Source organism: Xiphophorus hellerii, chromosome 20, assembly GCF_003331165.1.
Source record: "Xiphophorus hellerii strain 12219 chromosome 20, Xiphophorus_hellerii-4.1, whole genome shotgun sequence".
NCBI lineage: Eukaryota > Metazoa > Chordata > Actinopteri > Cyprinodontiformes > Poeciliidae > Xiphophorus > Xiphophorus hellerii.
In genome coordinates, this window is record NC_045691.1 from 7,664,282 (window position 1) to 7,683,637 (window position 19,356).

The 19,356-nt window shown below is 38.7% G+C and overlaps 1 protein-coding gene across 1 annotated transcript in view; it reads right to left on the reverse strand.

Moving 5' to 3' along the window:
- Window positions 1-18,234, reverse strand: part of LOC116710633 (eukaryotic translation initiation factor 4 gamma 3) — a 55,987-nt gene extending 37,753 nt beyond the window's left edge. The window contains 3 exon segments of the mRNA XM_032549777.1: window positions 979-1,146; window positions 4,773-4,842; window positions 17,638-18,234. Of these exon segments, the coding sequence (XP_032405668.1) occupies window positions 979-1,146; window positions 4,773-4,842; window positions 17,638-17,792 (393 nt within the window). The 5' untranslated portion in view covers window positions 17,793-18,234.
- Window positions 18,235-19,356: the final 1,122 nt, after the last annotated feature.

Genomic DNA, 19,356 nt, shown 5'->3' on the forward strand with positions numbered 1-19,356 from the left:
TTTTACTTCCACTGTAAATATTGGTGTTTAAAATATATAATTTTCTTTTGAAATGCTATTTTCTGAATAATTTAGAATGTCAAATTTGGGTGACGATATCACACAAATTTAAGCCAATAGTCACAGTTGTGCTTCTCTCTCAATCAGATTTCTCAGTTCAGGCATGTGCCAAAATATTTGCAATATGTGAAAGTCATTAGAGTTGAGAAGGCTGAACATGCAGTCATGTTCAGCACAGCAGAGTATGTCTGAGTGGGGCTTTATGATTTTATACTACGACATTAAATCAGTGCACTCATGCACATGATTCTAAACTGGAAAAGAAAAACAGTGAGAAAGACAAAAGAACAGAAAAACAAATGTGAAAAAAATATTTAAGGCAAAAAATGTTATTATTCACATATTCCCTCAAATATCTAAGTAGCATTTAAAATATTTACATTTTTTTCATCTTGCAATTTGAAATTTTCTGAGCCAGAATACAATACAACCTAAGAGTTTTCAGAATGCCAGCACATTTGTTCTCCAGACTCAAATCTTGCAAATGGAAACAATCGAGCTTGTTTTAGTGTACAATTAATTGCTTTATTGCAACAAACTTATCCTTGGTTTGTTATTAAGGATTTCTAAAAATAATTTTTTTTCTACAAGTTTATGAAATAATTTCCAGTGATCAAAACTCAAATATGCAATATCCAAAGTCCACACATTAGGATTTGATATTCGCTGTATTGCAAAATGACTTTGGCAGTAGGAATTAGGAATACATTTTTCCATACTAATCTTTTTAGCTATACCTATCCTTAAATAACAAATTCAATCTTTTCCAGACAACTGGGAACCCTATGTTAAATAACAATGCTAACAACTGATCCTCCAACCCCTAACATCCAAAGTCACAGACAGACAAAAAGGACGAATGAAGAGACTGACAGAAAGATGGAGAGAGGATGACGGCGGCCGCAGTAACAAACTCACCCCTCCGCCTGTCTCCCAGCCCTTAGGGTAGCGATATGGGGAAGCTGTGGGTACTGATACCTGAGAGAGCGCTGGGGAGTGGGCATGACCAGGCGGGGTTCCCGCCAAGTTAGGGTGTCCCTTTGTGATGTCGTGAGCTGTGTAAGCGGGGCCAGCGTGCCTGGGTACCTGTGCGGCATAAAAGCAGAGTGGTTAGCCGCCTTCGCAAAATGAGATGTGACGGAGGTATGCAGAGCAGGAACAGCACTGGCGGGACTCGACAGGTGATTAGTCCTCCCCTCCTGCTGAGGAGTGTAAATTAAGAACTCAAGGTGAAGTATTGCTCCCAGTGTGTGTGCGGAGGTGAAGACCTGCAGTCGATGAAGCTGCTGTGGTCTGATGAAAGACTGGCACAGTGGGCTGCACAAGACCACAGCCCAGACTGTGCAGTGAGAGGACACAGACCTCAGATGGTTGAATAATTACATTACAACCCTACTCATCTGTAACAGATTGATAACACCTGGTGCAATAAATGCACTGTAGTCATGCAAAGTAAGCCCAGTAATAGTAATAGAGCTGCACAGAGTGTAAACATAGCATGAGAAACTGACTGAACAGAGTAAGTAGTGATCTGAATACTGTTTCAAGAATAATAAACATGACATTTTTTTCTTTAGGACTTAAAGGAAATTTTTAGGGTTTGATAGTAGTGAAGAATGCTCAAAGTAAAATAACTCAAATTAACTACCTTTTCCCTTGTAACTATTATATCAAAAAAGCACCAGACACTACATCTTTAACAATCAAGTTTGTCTGCTCAGTGATCAAGTCTTTAAATACTTCTGAAAGTTAATTTGAAACATGGCTCCTTGTGTTTGATCGCTTATCCCACTCAGAAAAAAGCGGAAAGTGAGTAATGAGGCTAAAAAGGAAGTTATTTTAAACAGATTATGTCAGCAGCTCACTTTTCTGTCTATGAGAGGGAAATATAAAATGATTCAATTTTATATTTCATTTTTAAGCTTAAAATGAAAAAAGCACTGCTTCAAACAATGCCAGAGATCAAAATTTGTTATGAACAGATGTGTTACTATTATGAAAACAAAATTAGACAATATAGAACAGATTCATCAAAAATGTGACTTACTATCTGAATCTTTGAAAATATAGCTTAAACTATGGCCTTATTTCATATACATGCTCTCCATTTGTCTGATTTGTGGCTGATTTCTAGGTACAGCAGTTGAAGTGACATAATGCATCTACAGTAGAGATCCCTGCAGCATCTCTACAGCATGGCCCACTTCCCTCAAATGACCTAGGATAAAAACACTCGCTGCTGTTGCCAGGGGAGGGGCCTGCTCTACTTCAGGCCAGAAGCTGATTCTAAGGACATACAGTTGAGAGTGATCGGATGGGGGAGGGGCAGTAAGCAGCTATATGGTGGTTGTACATGAAAAGAGAGAGAGAAAGGGGGAGCAACAACAGTGACCAAGTAATCCCCACCTCCACCCTGCACAACTACCATCCCATGTCATCAGCACTGGTTATTTCAACCAGTGTCATCATTCTAACACTTTGCAACAACAGGGAAAGAAAAAGCTATTCTTCAGAAGTAGAACATCTTGTAAAACCTTATCTTTTATACTACTGTTGTGTTGTAAGAGATAAATCTGAATGATGAATAGGCTTTCTTTCCGGCAAACAGAGGCGTTCCTGTACAGTTTGCTTAATGTTCCTCCCACACCTCAGAAATGTCCTAAGGACAGCTTTTCATGTCAGAAAGTGCCTCTACATTACATCATTTAGCTCATAACTACTGCATTTAAATACATGAGAAGCGTCAAGTGGTAACAATTTAGTAGTCTTTCTTACAACTTTCATTTTTATGCTTAGCGAAAAAACACCAGTCAGTTTCGTTTCATGAGCAAAAGCAAATATAAGGAAAGTGAAACTAACATTCCTATCGCCTTAGATTGCAGTCGAGGCCTATCTAAAACAAGATACATAATATATAAACATTTTCTTTCAAAGAGATGAAGGCAAATATTTTGATTTCAGGATATACCACCATGTTCTTAAAAAAGAACAAATTATCAGAGTGTGAGTAATGTGAGACGTTATTCTAAAGCGTCAGAATTATCTCTACACAGTGTGCTTACAGCATGTAAGACGGCTTGAACATCCAGTGTGTGCTTGACATACCAGGTTACTGAACAGTACTATTCAGCAGTATGAATGCTCACATTGTTACCGTCATGCCTCTTGATGTGAATGACCTTTTAGTTTCCAACTGACAGACATATATCAAAGTCTATGTAGCTTTCAACCAAATTTAATCGCTGCCCTCCAGATGAAAAACATGAGGACTAATAAAAGCATTAGCTACAGGGTAGATGGTCTTTCCTTCTTGGAATTTTTTTGTGCGCCGTACTTTTCTAAATGTTTCCATACGCCAAGTTTTAGTGTGAAAACTGCACACTCTTATGCATGAGACCCCTGATCACCAAAAAATAAATTCTGTGGAAAAATTAGGCGTGCAGCTTGGTGATTCAAAGTGGGTCAAAAAAGAAAAAAATAAATTATATATATAAAAGAAAAGCTTATGATATAAAGAATAAATACTTGCAGAATATATTTATTACTCATTATTTATCTGAATATTTTTCAGATGTTTCAGTTAATTCTTGGAATTGGGGTTTACAGCTGATAAAAAATGTTTCTGTAAAGATAGGAATATTGCATAAGACTAATAAAAACAATGTCTTTCACAAAAGGGTTATATTATGGCCAACACAATCATGGGGAAGAATGCTGACTTGGCAGCTGTCCAGAAGACAGTGCCACGTCTTCTGTCCTCCACGTTGAAGGCAAGCCACATCACCAGATAAATTGGTGGATCACAGAATTTCATATCAATGGCATGTTGAGGAAGAGGAAAAGGTGAGGTGGTAGGAAAAAAAAGATACAAAACCAACTGGATTAACTGCAGCCTTGAGAAGCTTGCGAAGCAAGGGCCACAAGAGTTTGAGGGAGAATCACAAGACAAAGACAGTGGCTCAAGAGACACAGAGCAATCAAAGCTAGGATTTAAAAGCTTTCATAACATGTAATGTTCTTGTAATAATTTTCTCACTTTCCCTATTTGACTCGCTGGACAGTTTGCTGTCCTGCTGTCATGTGAAAGTCACCAGATTTTAGCTTTCAGTTGAACCAAGACCTATCTATTTCCACAATTGGAATGAACTCTCACACGTATCTGTAGAAAAACTTTCACAGGAAACAAACTCTGGATTTGCATAATTCCCATTTTGAAAATCATTTTATTGAAGACCCAATTTTCAAAATGAAAAGAAATGAATGTTAGTACATTATTAAAAACTGTGTGCAATAATACCCAAGTGTTTTTTTTATTGAACTACTGAAATGAATCACTTTTGCACTGAAATTCTCATCAATTGTGAAGCACCTGTAAACTTAGTTACCGTAAATGGACGTCCTTACTTAGAAAAAAAATCTTCATGTCTGCTTTAATTTTATATTTTTTTTAGAATATAAGTTGTACAAACATACTTAGTCATTTTAAACAAATATCCATCAATTTCAATAAATATAAGGGGTAAGTATGATCGATGTCTTATCTGTTCTATGCTGTCACTGAATGAATTTATCCCCGACACATTTGCTGCTCACTGAACCAGGAGAGGCCTGGCAGCGTTATTGTACCACAATGGGGCATTCCTGGTTAGATAAAGGAAAATCAAAACAAAACAAAACAAAACAAAAACAAAACCCAGAGTAAAGAGACTCACGCTGTAGACAGCGACTCCAGGCTGTGTGGAGAAGAGCCGTTCGTCCAGTGAAGACTGAACACGAGGAATTCTGGGGAGTGTGCGTTAAAGAAAATTCAAGAAATCTGAGAACTGAAACATGTGTTCCATTAAAAAAAATTTGGACAGCTTTGCAGATAAAAGCCAAAAAAACCACTGTTAACTCTACATGCAGCAAACTGAACCACATGGGTGGAATTTAACTAGTTTATAAAGTGATGCACAGGAGATCTAAGGACTTCAGATAAGTTCAGCTTTTATCAAACAGTGACAGAACTCTGCAAAAAAAAAAAAGAGAGATTGATTTGACTGCATTTGCTTCAACCTTCAGAGGAATTCACAGTGAAGGCCTTTCCCTAAACCCCAGTGGCTTGCGTAGTTAATGTGATGGATCCCCAGATCACCCCACCCAAAATGCCCAATCTCCCAGAGTACACTATGTACCTTCATCATTTTTGAAAGAGTTAAAAGGAAAATCTGACATGGATTTCTGGGCTACTTCACACTGGGTGACTGCCAAAGCAGAGGATTAGACAACACAGGAAGAGCACAATCTGTATGCATTCTCCTCTCCCACTGCTTGTAGAATAATAATGATTGCTTATTGATTCCTCAACCACTCATCAAAAACACACATCTATAATGCTTTTGGCTTTATTAAGGCCCAGGGAACTTTCTTTACAGCTTCTGGAACATGTAATAACGAGACTCTAAGGGGAGACATCAAACGTTAGGACGGACGGACAAAAGAGGGGAATGTGTAATATTCAAACAGCAGAGGGAAGCCCTCCGATTAGTAACCTGCTCAGGCAGCCGTCTGTGACAGGCCGCCTCACACACCACTGATCACATGGTTTAAGGGAAACAGAACGTCTGGCTCTCTTCCTTTCACCCAAATCACGCCTCCTTCTGCTCCAAGCTCCCTTTCTTCACTCCCCTCCTGCCTGGAGGGGCCCGTCATCTTTGCTGGACCCCTGCCAGCACCCCTACCCGCAGCCCAGCGATACAACAGGGATGGAGGAAGATAAAGAAAGTGAAGAAGCAGTCTTAGAAAAAAAAAAAATAAGTTGCCGGTTCAAAACGCGGAGGCACAGCAGGAAACAAGATCTTTTTCACTGCCGGGGAAAATTTCGAAAAACAATACGTGTCCCCTGCCGCCTCCACTTTACACATGCGTATACACACGGATATTTGTAGCAATTAGCGGCTGACATTCTCCATCATACGACAGTTTAGGTGGGAGGAAGCACAACATGTTGTGTAAAGACACAATATTCTCCCTGAACTGAACTCTAGAGGGGGAAATATAATCCTGAAAGCCTGATTCCTTAATGATTCATGCAGCCTGCATCATCCAAGAAATGCAGCACTGCAAGTAATGAAAAATGACTATTTATGACTCAGTTAGAAAAATAAGTCATGATAAAGGAAACACTGTCAAACATTGCAGTTTCAGCACCCTCAACATGTGGGTTTTATTTGTATTTGACAGCATAAACATATGACAGAGCTTTAAACTACTGTCTGAAAAATCAATCAATAAAAAGTTTCTTAACTGTTCCATTAATAAAAAATGTAAATCAGAAAAGGAATAACATGAACAATTGGCTTTATTAGGGAAGGGCATTTATTGTATGGTTTATCATTTATCATGATACATTTCTTATAATAATTGTGATTTAACATCATGATAGATTTCAATTAATGATTTTAAGCCACCCCCCCAAAAAAACTATCTGCAGCAATGTTTGTTTTGCTGTTTTCTCAAGAGTTTTTTTTAAATATTTTTATTGAGAGCATCACTAAATTATTACAGTAACTGCAATTACTATGTGTAGATAGTGATACAAATCACTCTTCTTTATGTGACTGGTGCCCTAAAGCAGCACAGTATTAATATTTGTGGAGCTGCGATTGCTGTCCCATGCGGTCACAGTCATTGTCACAATAGTACCACAAGATATCACGATAGAACCATGTCTAGGTCTCCCATTCCTAAGCACTATACTACCACTGGTTGACAGCAAAAGCTGTGACAACTGGCCATAAACCATAGAGCTGAAGGTGAACCCAGGTTAAACCTGTCCTGAACAGGTGCACCTCCACCTGCGAACCAGGCGCTGACACAGGCAGGAAAAGCAGATGCAAAAACTATCAGAGGAGGTGAAGAAATCCAGGAGAAAAAAAAACAAAAAAATAAAAACAGGACTTTCTTCCAGTAGCAGCCAAATGGCTCGAAGCCAGCATGCAGATTTCTATTTTCTCCGAAGGAAAAACCACCTGCAGTCATGCAAAATGCAACACGTTTTCATACGCTGAGCTCTAAATCTCCAACATATGACATTCTGGGGAAATTGTATTCTGCAGAAGAGTATCTAAGAAGAAAGAGGCAGATTTTACTAAAAAAAATAGTTGTTTTTTTTGCACCCATTCAGAGAACTGCACAGCTTTCTCATCTGTAGCAGAGTTATTTCATTAAAAACAACTCTGGATTCCTATTTCCTACAGTTTCAGAACAAACAGACCAAAACTGAGATAAAATCCCCCTTCACCACCACAGAACGAAGACTTTTTGCCATCAGTATAAATATTTATTGTGCAATATGTGCAATTATGGGCTCTTGAAGGATAAAGCAGTATCATAACACAAGATCAAATGTCTTGCGGTGAAACATCATCTCAATCAGGCCCTTCTTGAGGCTGACCGAGTAACCAGAAAGATGCAGATGCTTCATAGATAAATGCACCACATGCAAGTCAAAACCAATCTGAATGAGAGATAAATAACTGGGTTTGAGTCTGTTTAGGTTCTGCAGGGAGCAAAAAGACAAGCATAATGTTAAAATGCTCTAGTGCTGCTAAAACAATCTGCAACTGATCAAAATTACAAAAAAGATTACTGACTGACATTTTGAGACATGGATGTCAAAAATAAATTAACTTTTGTGGTTATAAGGTATTGAGGAAACAATACCTCATCACCTTTCAGAGCATTAAAACTCACATTAAGAATTGCCTTACTGGTACACTGACTGGCCAAAAGGAAAACAAAACTATATTTAGTTACGATGCATCCCAGAGATATTTAATCCAAATAGAACCAAGTCTTATAGGTAGTTGTACTTTGGCTTTTGAACAGGCACATGGAAATGTGTTTTTTTCCACAACTTTCAGATAGGAGAGCGCTGTAGCTGCTGCTAGAGGCCAACGGTGACTCAATCAAATTTAGCCGGACACCTGCACACATGGTCTGGTTTGTAATTACCAGGGTTTTCGACCTCCCCCCTGAAGTCCCGAAAGAGGGTCAAAAGACCCTGAGTCCAAACTGACGACTCTGATGGCTCAAATTAGCATCCCTTCTTCAATTGTAAATGTGGCCATTGACCGTCAGGCCAGAAGGTAGGAGTGGAAAATCATGCAAAAAGTGTAAGCAAAAGAGATCTGGGATCCTTCAGGTCAGTCGACCCGTCTCTGGGCTCCAAAGGTAGAAATGTTAAATGACCCTTCTCTGTTAATGCTAGTTAATTGGTTACCAGCAGGTCAGATTTAATGAGATACCAGCAGGACGCTGATTACATTCCAAAAAGACATTAAAAAAAAAATAAGAAGAAGTTTATGCTTCCATCGATAGCATAAATGTAGCAAAACTTCACAATAAAAGCCTTATCTAGGTGCAAAAATCTTAGAAATTTAAATAGCATGAGGCCAATGAAAACCAGCCAGAATATGTTTGTGAGAAAGTGATAAAAATTACTACCACTTACAACTGTTACTAATTGTAACACTGATGTTATTGAAGTACTTTAATAATTTTTTTCACAATAAACATGATAAAAATAAAACTTTCACACTGTTACATAAGTATTAGGTAGACATGTTAAATTTTACAAGAGTGTTATTGTTCTGTTTGAAATTAACATGAAATTGTTTTCATGTTAAGACGCAGAAGTGAAACATAATTCTAAAATGTTGACTGTGGTAAATATAAGTTGGAAAAAGCTCTTTGCTCCAAATTCAGGTGCCTGTGCAACTTCAAAATGTCTTAAAATCATTATGTAAAATTAAGGCCTTAAAATGTCTTAGATTCATCTTAAAAATCAGTTGGCCTTCAATCACAGGTCTTAAATTTTGTCTTGACAAGGCTATTTAATCTAGTATATTCTATGTCTTTTTTTCTCGCGTGATTTGTTTTTCAGGCAAAATTTGAGTCACCGGAAGACATATTCATTGTATCCTGTCACTCAAGACAGTTGAGGCTACCAGTAACTCACTGCTAACATACCCTTGCTAGCTAGCTTTTTTCATCTATCATGGGTAACTGCCAATTCATCACCAGGAGGCTGGGCGAAGTTTGTACATTTCTGTAAGAATATAGGCCTTATATTCCATTCATAATGGATCTTGGAAAATATTTTAAAAGTCTTACATTTGAATTTGTGAAACCTGCGGAAACTCTGAAAGTGCTACATTAGGTTTTTCTTTTCTTTAAAAGCTATGCTTTTGTGTAGGAAACTTGTGAAACTCAACTGACCATCAGGGAATAATATTTTAATGCTTCGTGAGAGCCCAAAGTGGTGAGATAATTATTAACATAATTAGTTTCACTTTTAGTTTCAAGCATGCAGCATCATGAGGTGAGTGAATATTCAAAACTGCAGGCAAAATATTGAAGCATTGTTGTGATACTTGAGGAACAACTTACACACGTGTATACATGGTGTATAGGCAAAAAATAAATAAAAAGATCCAGTGGCTGCCTGGTGTGTCTTGGGAAAAAGTTATGTCAACTGCATAATAAGGTGATGCTTGAGAATTCCAATGTCATTATGTCTTTCTATGCCACTGAACAAAAAGTGAATATGAAGTATTGTGACAAATGTAGGGCTGAAAGGATTCCTCGAATGATTCAAGTACCTCGAGTACGATTTTGGAGTGAACCGTAAGAAAGAAAGAAAGATAAAGAGAGAGAAGGGAAATCTGATTCCTCGGATAATCGTAAAAATATTCTATAGAGTACTCGATTACTAAGATATTCTTTTACAACAGCCCTAGATGAATGTATAAAACATTCTGCAACCGAGGGCTTCGAGTGATGAAACTCAAAGTTTTACTATCTGTGACTCCAAAGATCCCATAATCAATGCTAACAAATAGCCTGAGGATAACTTTTACATAGTTTACACACCAAATTTGAGGGTTGACAAACTAATGTGATTCCTTTTTCCTTTTAAAAATCATAAAGTAGCTTCAACCACTCCTCCATGTCCCCTTGCCTCACAGTGACACATAAGCCTTGGTTAGGAGAGTAAAGCTGCTGTAGCTCATGCTTCATCATTAGCTTACTGTAAAGCCACTTAAGTGCTGAGTATGTGGGAGAAGGGAGAAAGGCAAAGAGATGAGGAAATATAGCCTTACAGACAGCAGGGGTGTGATCAGGAGGATGATACTGCGTGATAAACTGTAATCTGCCATTGCTGAATAAATAAATAATTTAGGGGTGTAAAGTTAACAGCCTAGTAACTAAATAAATCATACATGGGGACCAGGAAAATAAAGCAAAAAAGGTTCAGAGTAAGAGGTGAGATATGTCTGCCAACTTGGCTTATCCATCCATACATCACATAAATTAAGGGGTGCTATCTACACTGTCATAACTTTACACATATGCAGCTTCTTATTTAGAGAGGGGGCTGAAGGAATTGTTACGTCTCATAACTATGGTCCAAGTATCGCACAAAACCTTTCGGAAAATAGAGTATTATGTTGAATGAGCAGATGTACCTGGAACTTCAAGTGCTGCAAGGAGCTTTAAGTGGAGGTACAGGAAGTGAGTGGAGACAGCCCAGATGGTGCAGATACAAACATTTCTTTTCCCTGCAGGCTCACTGGCCACTTACAGTAACACACACACACACACACATAGTGTGTATTTGTGTGAAGCAAAACTCACAAAGCTCTCACTGCCTGTCTGCTGTTGCTGAGACTGCTCTTTCACTACAGTATGAACAATGGATGGATGAACGGTGGCTCAACACAAGCAAACCAGATCTTAATGGTTCTAGATGGCTGCAACACAAACTATAAGCAATCTTTTAGAAAAGTTAGGGGAAAAGTTAAGCAGAGATTCAGTACAAAACAAATACATGCTTCCTCAAAGACTTATGAGAACTACAGTATATGAATTCAAACCATGATGAACTCAAGAAAGTCAAAAAACATTAAAAGGAAATGCAACAACCTTAACAAGTGGTTAGTATATCAGAAGAGGGCTGAATCAATTAATCATATTAACATGATTAATTGATTATTTAAATAATTGTCAACTAATTTAATAATCGTTTAATTGTTAATTGATGTATTCAAGCTCAAAAAAGACCATTTAATGAAAACAAGATATATTCAGAACAGCAATTAAGATAAAACTGTGCAAAAATATATACATTTAGCTGTAAATATGTTTTAGCCAAAACTTCTCAAGTGACATAGCTTTAGTTCCACTTGGTTCAGATTTACTAAAGGAATGCTGTGGTATTGAATTTTAAATGTTTATTTTCTTAATTTTAAAATAAGGAACTGAAACATTTGTTTATTTGCATCTTTTAATGTATTTTTAATATTGCATTAAAAATGGTTCAGAAATGAAAATTCTGTAGAATGTGCCATTTTTTATTCAAATAATAGTCACAATAATCAATTAATTGATAACTGAAATAATCATTAGTTACAGCTCTACATCAGACACAATCATACTTTCATTAATTACATGAATGTTTGTTTATTTTGGTTTAGAAACAATAGGTAAAGTTGTGGTAATGGATTTAGCACTACATGGGAAAATACATTCCAACTTTTAATTGGATTATAAAAGAATAATAGTAATAAATAGCTAAGTGTTATTTCCCTGTGAGTATAAAACTGCTGATGATGTGGTATGGAAGAATTATTAGCTCATTGCTTTCTGAGGAAAAGTGAACTATACAACTACTGATGAGACAAGCAAGGGCAAACACAAAAGCAAAAGAAGGAGCAACTTCCCTCTTTTGGGCAACAGTGACAGCAGCATGATGTGGAGGTTCGAGTTCTTCTACTCTTCGGATAAAGTGACATCCTTTGTCCATAAAACCTGAATATCTCACTGGGTGACGTACATGACCAAACTGGGAGAGCAAGAAGCTGGAGCGTCTAAGCTGGGCCAGGAAACGTCTGAAAAGGGATTTTTCAAAGATTGTATGGATGAAATGTGTGCGACTCTTGATGGATGGGCTTGCAGCTGGATCAGTCACAGGCACAGAACTCCACTTCAAGTCATATGCGAGCAAAGTGGAGGTGTGGTACAGTACTGCTGTGAGCTGGTATTATTAAAGATGAGCTAATTGGAGCTTTTTGGGTTGAAGATGGGCTCAGAATCAAATCCCAAACCTACTGCCAGTTTGTAGAAGACACTTTCTTCACGCAGTTGGTTAGGAAGAAGTCTGCATCTTTCAAAAAGACAATGATTTTTATGCAGGATCAATGCTCCGTCACATGTATCCAAGTACTCCTCCACAGAACTAGCCAGTAAAACCATTACATATTAAAAAGGTATGACATGTCCACCTTCCTCACCGGACCTGAAACCAATTGAGAACTTGTGAAAAAACAGCCCACCTCTCTGAACCATGTCTGGGAAACTGTCGTTGCTGCTGCATAAAGAGTCAACTGTCAACAAATCAAGAAACTGGTCATTGGAATGCTTATTACTGTTAATGGAAAGATGGGTGGCTATACTGGTTACTGATTATTTTTAATGTCAAAAATGCTTATTTGAACATTTTGGAGTTGTTTATAGTTCTCATTTAAACAGATGAAAATATGAAAAGTCAGAGTGGAAAATGTGTTTTTCATTTAATTGCATAATAATTCTGCACAACAGCGGCTCAATAATTGTGCACATAAAAACATTCTCCTATGAAAGCCAAAACCTCACTTTTACCTTCTTAAACATTCGTGTTTGAGATTTATTAACATTTTGGATTAACTGGGTGAATTGTAGCAGGTGATTACTAAAAATAATCCTCCAACATAAGACTTGCCTAATAGTTGTGCACATAGTGTTATTATGGTGTATAAAGGAAGTTTATACTTCCTTTATAGTTTATTACACCCAAGTCAACCACTTTCCTTCAAGCTTGTTGGAGGATGTTTCTACCAATTTTGCACATCTAAAACGGACAGTTTTGGACGTCTTCTTCACTTGGATTGGGTGGAGACAATCAGTGAATAACAACCACTGATTCAAGTGAATTTATTTCTTGAACATATTTCAACTTTGGTCCAAGCTAATAATTTTCACTACTTTGTTTTTTCTCTTCCCCTCTGTCACAATAAACCACGTTTAGTTCTATTCTTGATTTTCTTGAGGACCAGAGTTAGGAAACACTCCTCGAGGCTACATCTCTGCTTTAATAGTATAATTTTTTTTCAGATTTTCATTCCAGGATCAGTATTCTTCTACACAGATTGAAAATTGTGGTGGTAATACAGCAATAAATAAATAAATTGATGGGGTGTGACTACATTAGCAAGGCACTGCACATCCCGTTCTGGTCAGCAGGGGTGTACAACAAATCTCTACTGACTGTTCTTGACAGGAAAGGTTCAGAATGAAGACGTCAAGAGTTATTGGGCTATCACATTCACAAACCTGAATTTACTCAAGTTGTATATCTTTGTACTACAGGAAGAAATCTCCCTGATAAAAAGATGCACATTCAACAGAGACTGAAGCTCTCTTGCAGTGTTTTAAGAATATGGGAAAAGATTTCGCAGTAGAACTAGGGAGATTCTAACCTAGCTGCCTTAATTTAAAAATCACAATCTAACCTTGTCTCACTTCTTTAAGGATATTTACTATAAAGCTTTCTGCAACAACAACAAAAAATAATTATTCTAAATATTGTGTAAAAGAAAGAGCTGTCGGTATGCAGGTTGTCTTCATCAGCCCACTCCCTCCCTGGAAAGAACAGCCCTGCATGCTGGCTCATCTCAACTCAGCAGTTTATTTATAACAGCCCACAGTGAGTATGCTCATGAGAATATTTTGTTGTGCAGACTGCATACACCTGTCCCGAAATGCAGGAATACACCGTTGTACGAGCAACCAGCTGGTTATAAACACAGCAAAGCTGCACAACTGCAATGGTAGGATTACAGTTCACTGATTGTTACTGGAAAAGGTCCATTTGTGCAAACACCTGGTCTATGCTCCAACCATAAATATAAGGAACTTTGCAAACTTGCAAAGCAGAAAGTGACAAAAAGGCGGAAACCCTTTTGAAGACAGATGAACCCACTGGACCATGAATGTGAAAACTGAGGAGATGCCAGAGGAAAAGACCAGGGGCAATTGGGGGGAAAAGCCTGCAGTTTTCTCAGCTGGGACAGCAGAGGGGTGAGGTAAACTATGGGGGGTTGGAAGAAAATGAGAGGGGGGGGCCTCGACAAGCTGGGTGACCTGGGCTTTTGTTGGCAGATGGTGGGAAGCACCACCTTGGCCTCTCACTTCGAATGCTAAGCAGCAGCGCTTTTGTCTGGCAGGCGCAGCAGCAGACGCATGCGCCGGGTGTTTCTTGGACAACCAGGAACAGACACGAACTGTGTGTCCACACACACATGCCACGCAGCACCGCCGTGCCTCTGTAAATCTCCACGCATCTCAGGACTCCACAAACACACACATTCTCAAGCAGGAATTCCCATATGCCAAGAGCCCCCATGACCAGACGCAGAGCAGCATGCTCCCACACTCCTGACCTCAGAGGCTGAGGCGGAGCAAGAGGTCAGACGAGCAGCAACTCTCCGAGGGACATGTTCCTCGAAATGCAAAACTTTTATTTGGTCCAGTACTGAGACAAGGCTAATAACACAGAGAACACACACCTATAAAACTTCTCAGCAGAAATGTGTTTATTTTAATAGCAATTATATTAATTTGCTGTTCATTCAATCCCTTTTTATGATTTATGGTGTCATGCAGTATTACAACTCAAAAAACTAAGAACCAATCAATAGTATCAGATGCATAGCCTAAAACTACCACCTATACCAATTTCTAAATCTGAAATGCTGACAATGTTATAATTTTTTAATAATGTATTTACTGATTGTCTGGCTTTTGTCCATGACCCTTAAAAGTTGCATGTAGTCAAGTACAATTTAGGGGTGTCCCGATCTGATACCGATTTCAGAAATCAAATAGTTTAAATGACTTAAGATCATTATTTTAGGTAGGTACGGGAAAATGGGTCAGGTGTTCTGATAGCTAATGTTGTTGACTATTGTTCTATGTTTGAATAATATCATCTGACCAAGCCTTCTCTAACAATCCACATTACAAAATAAGTAACAAAACTATGTATGATTCGTGCTGATATCGTATCATTATCGGTAAGTGAAAAAGTTGAATGGGGACACTCGAAGTACAAAAACCCCAGAGGGCTCTGCATGGTCGGGCCAAACTGCCGAAATCAGTTCTCATTGCCGCAGTTGCATGATGAAAATTGCATAATTTTCTTCTCAGCCTCGTGTCGTCTGCCCCTTTCTGTCACAACCATTTTGGTGAATGTTTTTCCCCTCCTTTGCATGCGAAACTAACACGTGCCTGGTCAGGATTTCGGGGGTGTGTTTGCTTATGTGGAAAACAGCACCAACAACTCAACTTCAAGAAGCCTTAGTTTCAGCCACAGAGCTGGATGGATAGTTTTAAGGAACAACTGTATTAGGCTCTGAGGAAGGACGTACTGATGGACCGAAACACTACATTTTAAGAACCTCCCTGGTTCTCGTCTGATGCTGTGGGCGTGAATGTCCCAACAATGTCTTCTTTTCTTTCTTTGGGCTTACAGTAAAATGGGAAATAAAATGAGATGGTGCAATTCACCAATTATTTCCTCCTCTGAAGGAACTTGTAAACTCGTAATGGTTGTTCCTGTCTGTCAGGACTGATGTGTTGACTATACTCTTGTAAGTCTCAAATATGGAAAAACACCATAGGAACTCGGCTCAGTGTGTCTTGTGGACTTTGAAGGTGTGTTTGAAAACAAATGTCCCGAAAGCACTTGAAATCAGATTTACGGTTCAACTTCGGTCCGACTATGCAAGGCCCCTAAATGAGGGATGTCCAGCCGTTGTACTGCTCCAATACAGCTGATTCAAATGGTCCAACTTCCTCAGCATGTCAAAGTACTCCAGAGGCCTGCTAATGAACCATCATTTGATTCAGGAGTGATGAACTAAAATATGCAGGATACCAGCCCTTGAGAACTGACTTTTGATGGCACAATGAGAATCTGCTTATCAAATTGATTAAAAATTGAATAAATATACATTACACTTCTAGAAATTTGGAGTCCTGTTTACATTTATTAAATGGTCCTAAACACCATGATTCCAACTCTGCTCTTTACAGCTAGATTAGTGGCTATAAAACCCATGTCGACCTAAAGCTAGAGGTGAAGCAATCAGGCTTTTAATAAAACAGTTATATTCATAGCATACTCAGCAGCTCTGCCTTGATATCTTTAACGCACAACTGAAAGTAGGTTAGGAAAATTTAACAGTCATTTCAAACACCTTGAGTGAAAACAAAGACAAGATACAGCAGTTTTGCTCACTCGGATAACCTTCAGGCAGCTCCAAAACATTACATAATTGTGTATTGAACTATCAGCACCTGTGGGCTTTGCCCTGGGACCTGCTATACCCTGCTACTCACTGCCCTTGGAGAAATAAGAAACTGGGTGGCTGTGATTGTGGGTGGCAGGGAATCAGGTCGAGATATCACAAGCTGTTAAATCACAAATACACATGGTTTTGCCAGTAGCAAGCAGAAATACACATATACCTAATACTCTCTTACTCACAGAAACACTACTGATACCACGCTATGAATAAAACAGGAGGTGACAACAACGGTGACTTCACTCAACCAAAAACAGGCTTAGGTAATGTTAGGCCACCACTGAGCTAACTGAAAGGTAACTGTAGTAGGAAGACAATTTTATAGCAATAAAAGCTAAGCACCCAAGAACATACCGCAAGTGTTTTTTTTAAGTTCTCAACTGGTAGTCCTTAAACAATCAGTTCAGAGTGACGAGAGGTAGATCTGTGGTTTTGTATGACCGCTTTCAAGAGCCACTTCATCACCCATTCAAGAGCTCCTCTGGATTTAACATATCTAAACAATTCCTAAAGTGCAGGCCTAGTGCTAGCCGGTATTAGCTCAATTACACACACACACACGCACACACACAAAAAAAACTCAAGTCAAGGCGCTCAAATGGATGGAGCCCGTCGACTATGCGATGTAGCATCCTCTGACCTGAGCACTTTCCAAACACAGGGTCTGCCCTTGCCTTATCTTTGGCCGCATTGGCGCTTTAATGCGGCTGAAACATATTGCTAGTTTATGATGAGCATTAAACAAAGCCGGTAACCGGTGCGAGCAACCTGTGCTGGAGCTTTACTATATTCCATTATGCGCATTATTAAAAAATAAAATAAAAACCGAGGGTACAACTCGGAGATTGACATATCTAGACACATAAATAAGAAAATATACAAAACAGCGTCAACTACTTAAAATCAACTTGATATTTGTTAGCTAGAACTACCGGCTTGATTAGCTAACATTAGCACACTTAGCAGGCTAATTGTACCCTCCCCTCCCAGCTGCCTCCAACTGAAACCATCATCCCACATCCAACAACTACAATCTTCCAATAATCAAATCCCCTTGTCAGATGTTGTCAGAGAATAGAGTAAGATATATATATATGATCCAGTTTGTGTTACCCATGTGAAAGGATACGAAGATGGTGGTACAGCGCCCGGCTGAGGAGCTGTTTGGGCTCCCGATAGAGCGGAGGTCAGGGTAGTCCGCAGTTGGCTCGACGGAGAGGGGCCACTTCCAGGTCCGCTAACTGCGACAGCGGTCTTATTGACCACTTTCGGTGGCAAACTCATCGCAAAAAAAGGAAAAAAAAAAAAAAATCAAAAACAATACACTAATAAATACTGATGCAAACAAAGCTTAGCTTGCATTCATAAAGCAAGCGCAGCTGATCTTGAAGCAGGCCCCAAATCCCTTTAACGAACTGGGATAACGAAGCTCGAATAGCAACACAAACGTCTTTTTTCATGGAAAGTCGCTGTTCGGATCAGCGGTGCTATTCATGGGGACGGTTGGGAGGTTTAGCCTCCCTCGTCCGTCCGGAACCGCTGCGGATCCGGCTCGGTTCGTTTCTTAAAAATGAAACAATCGCCGCGGTCTTCTTCCTCCCTCGGCGATTTACCTTTTCTTCTCGGCAATTATGTTTTCTATCATTTTTTTCTCACAGAGATGGGAGACTTCGCCAACATGGCGTTGCGGCCGCTTTCAGCAGTCCGGGCAGGACAGATGATTCGGCAATTCTCGGCCAGTTACGGAGTCGCTCGGCTAATCAACTAACCTTCAATCAAACACATCGCCTCACATCGCCTCAAAACCTGCTTGTTTTATATTAATGCTGTTATTGCCCATTGTTTGTAATTAGCATATTAAATACTTCATATAATTAGATTTTAATGTAGGATTTAAAAGCGTCAGTAAAACAAAAATTACCACAATTGTGACCACAATTATATGCACCATGTTATATACTTCTTGTAATTTCTAAGTTTACATGAATCATAAATACATAAACAATATATAAATAGATAGATGAATAAATAAATAGCCACAAGCTACTGAAATAATATGCCGTTTGTCAGTTACAATTTAACATGAACGTGTTGACAGCGCCATCTACCGTTCAAATTCAAGACTTGCGTATACAAAATAAGAATAGTTCCTACTGAAGATAAACTATAGGTTTATCTCGGTAAATTAAAATGTCATCTAAATGATTTGGGAAATTTGAATTTAAACACAAAACCTGTTTATATTTGAAAAATAATTACCGTGTTTATTTCATTCAGTGTAGTTTATTATGGTTTCAAGTCAATGAAACCCAAGTTCAGTTACGCAGATACTGTAATTATATTGCATAAAGTGAAAAGGACAATTTTTAATACAAAAATGTTGACCGAGGTCAAGTTTTTTGTGTGAATTACTCCATCAGTTACTACGGCATGGCAGTTTGCTAAGTCTGCTAAGTAGCCCAGGTTGCATTAACTGCAGTCTTTGTCTCATCTTCGTCTTGACAGAAACTCATAGATATAGATAATGTATGTGGTGTGGTTAAGAATTTGCTGGTCAACCAAATCCAGAGAGATTTTGGTCATTGCCTCTTCTTCACTCTCTAACCAGATTCAACCTGGATTTTCTTCACAGTTTTTGGGCTCTGGTTCTCTTTTATACTTGTACATCTTTTTTCTACCAAACTTTTTCCTTCCCACAATTTCTATTAACATGCTTGCTTTGGTACAGCACAGTGAACAGCTAGCTTCCTTAGGAATTATATCTTACCCAACTTGCGGAGGATATCATTGGCCTATCTGAGGAAAACTACCAAATCAGAAGTCTCTCCCATAGTTATGTTGGCTATAC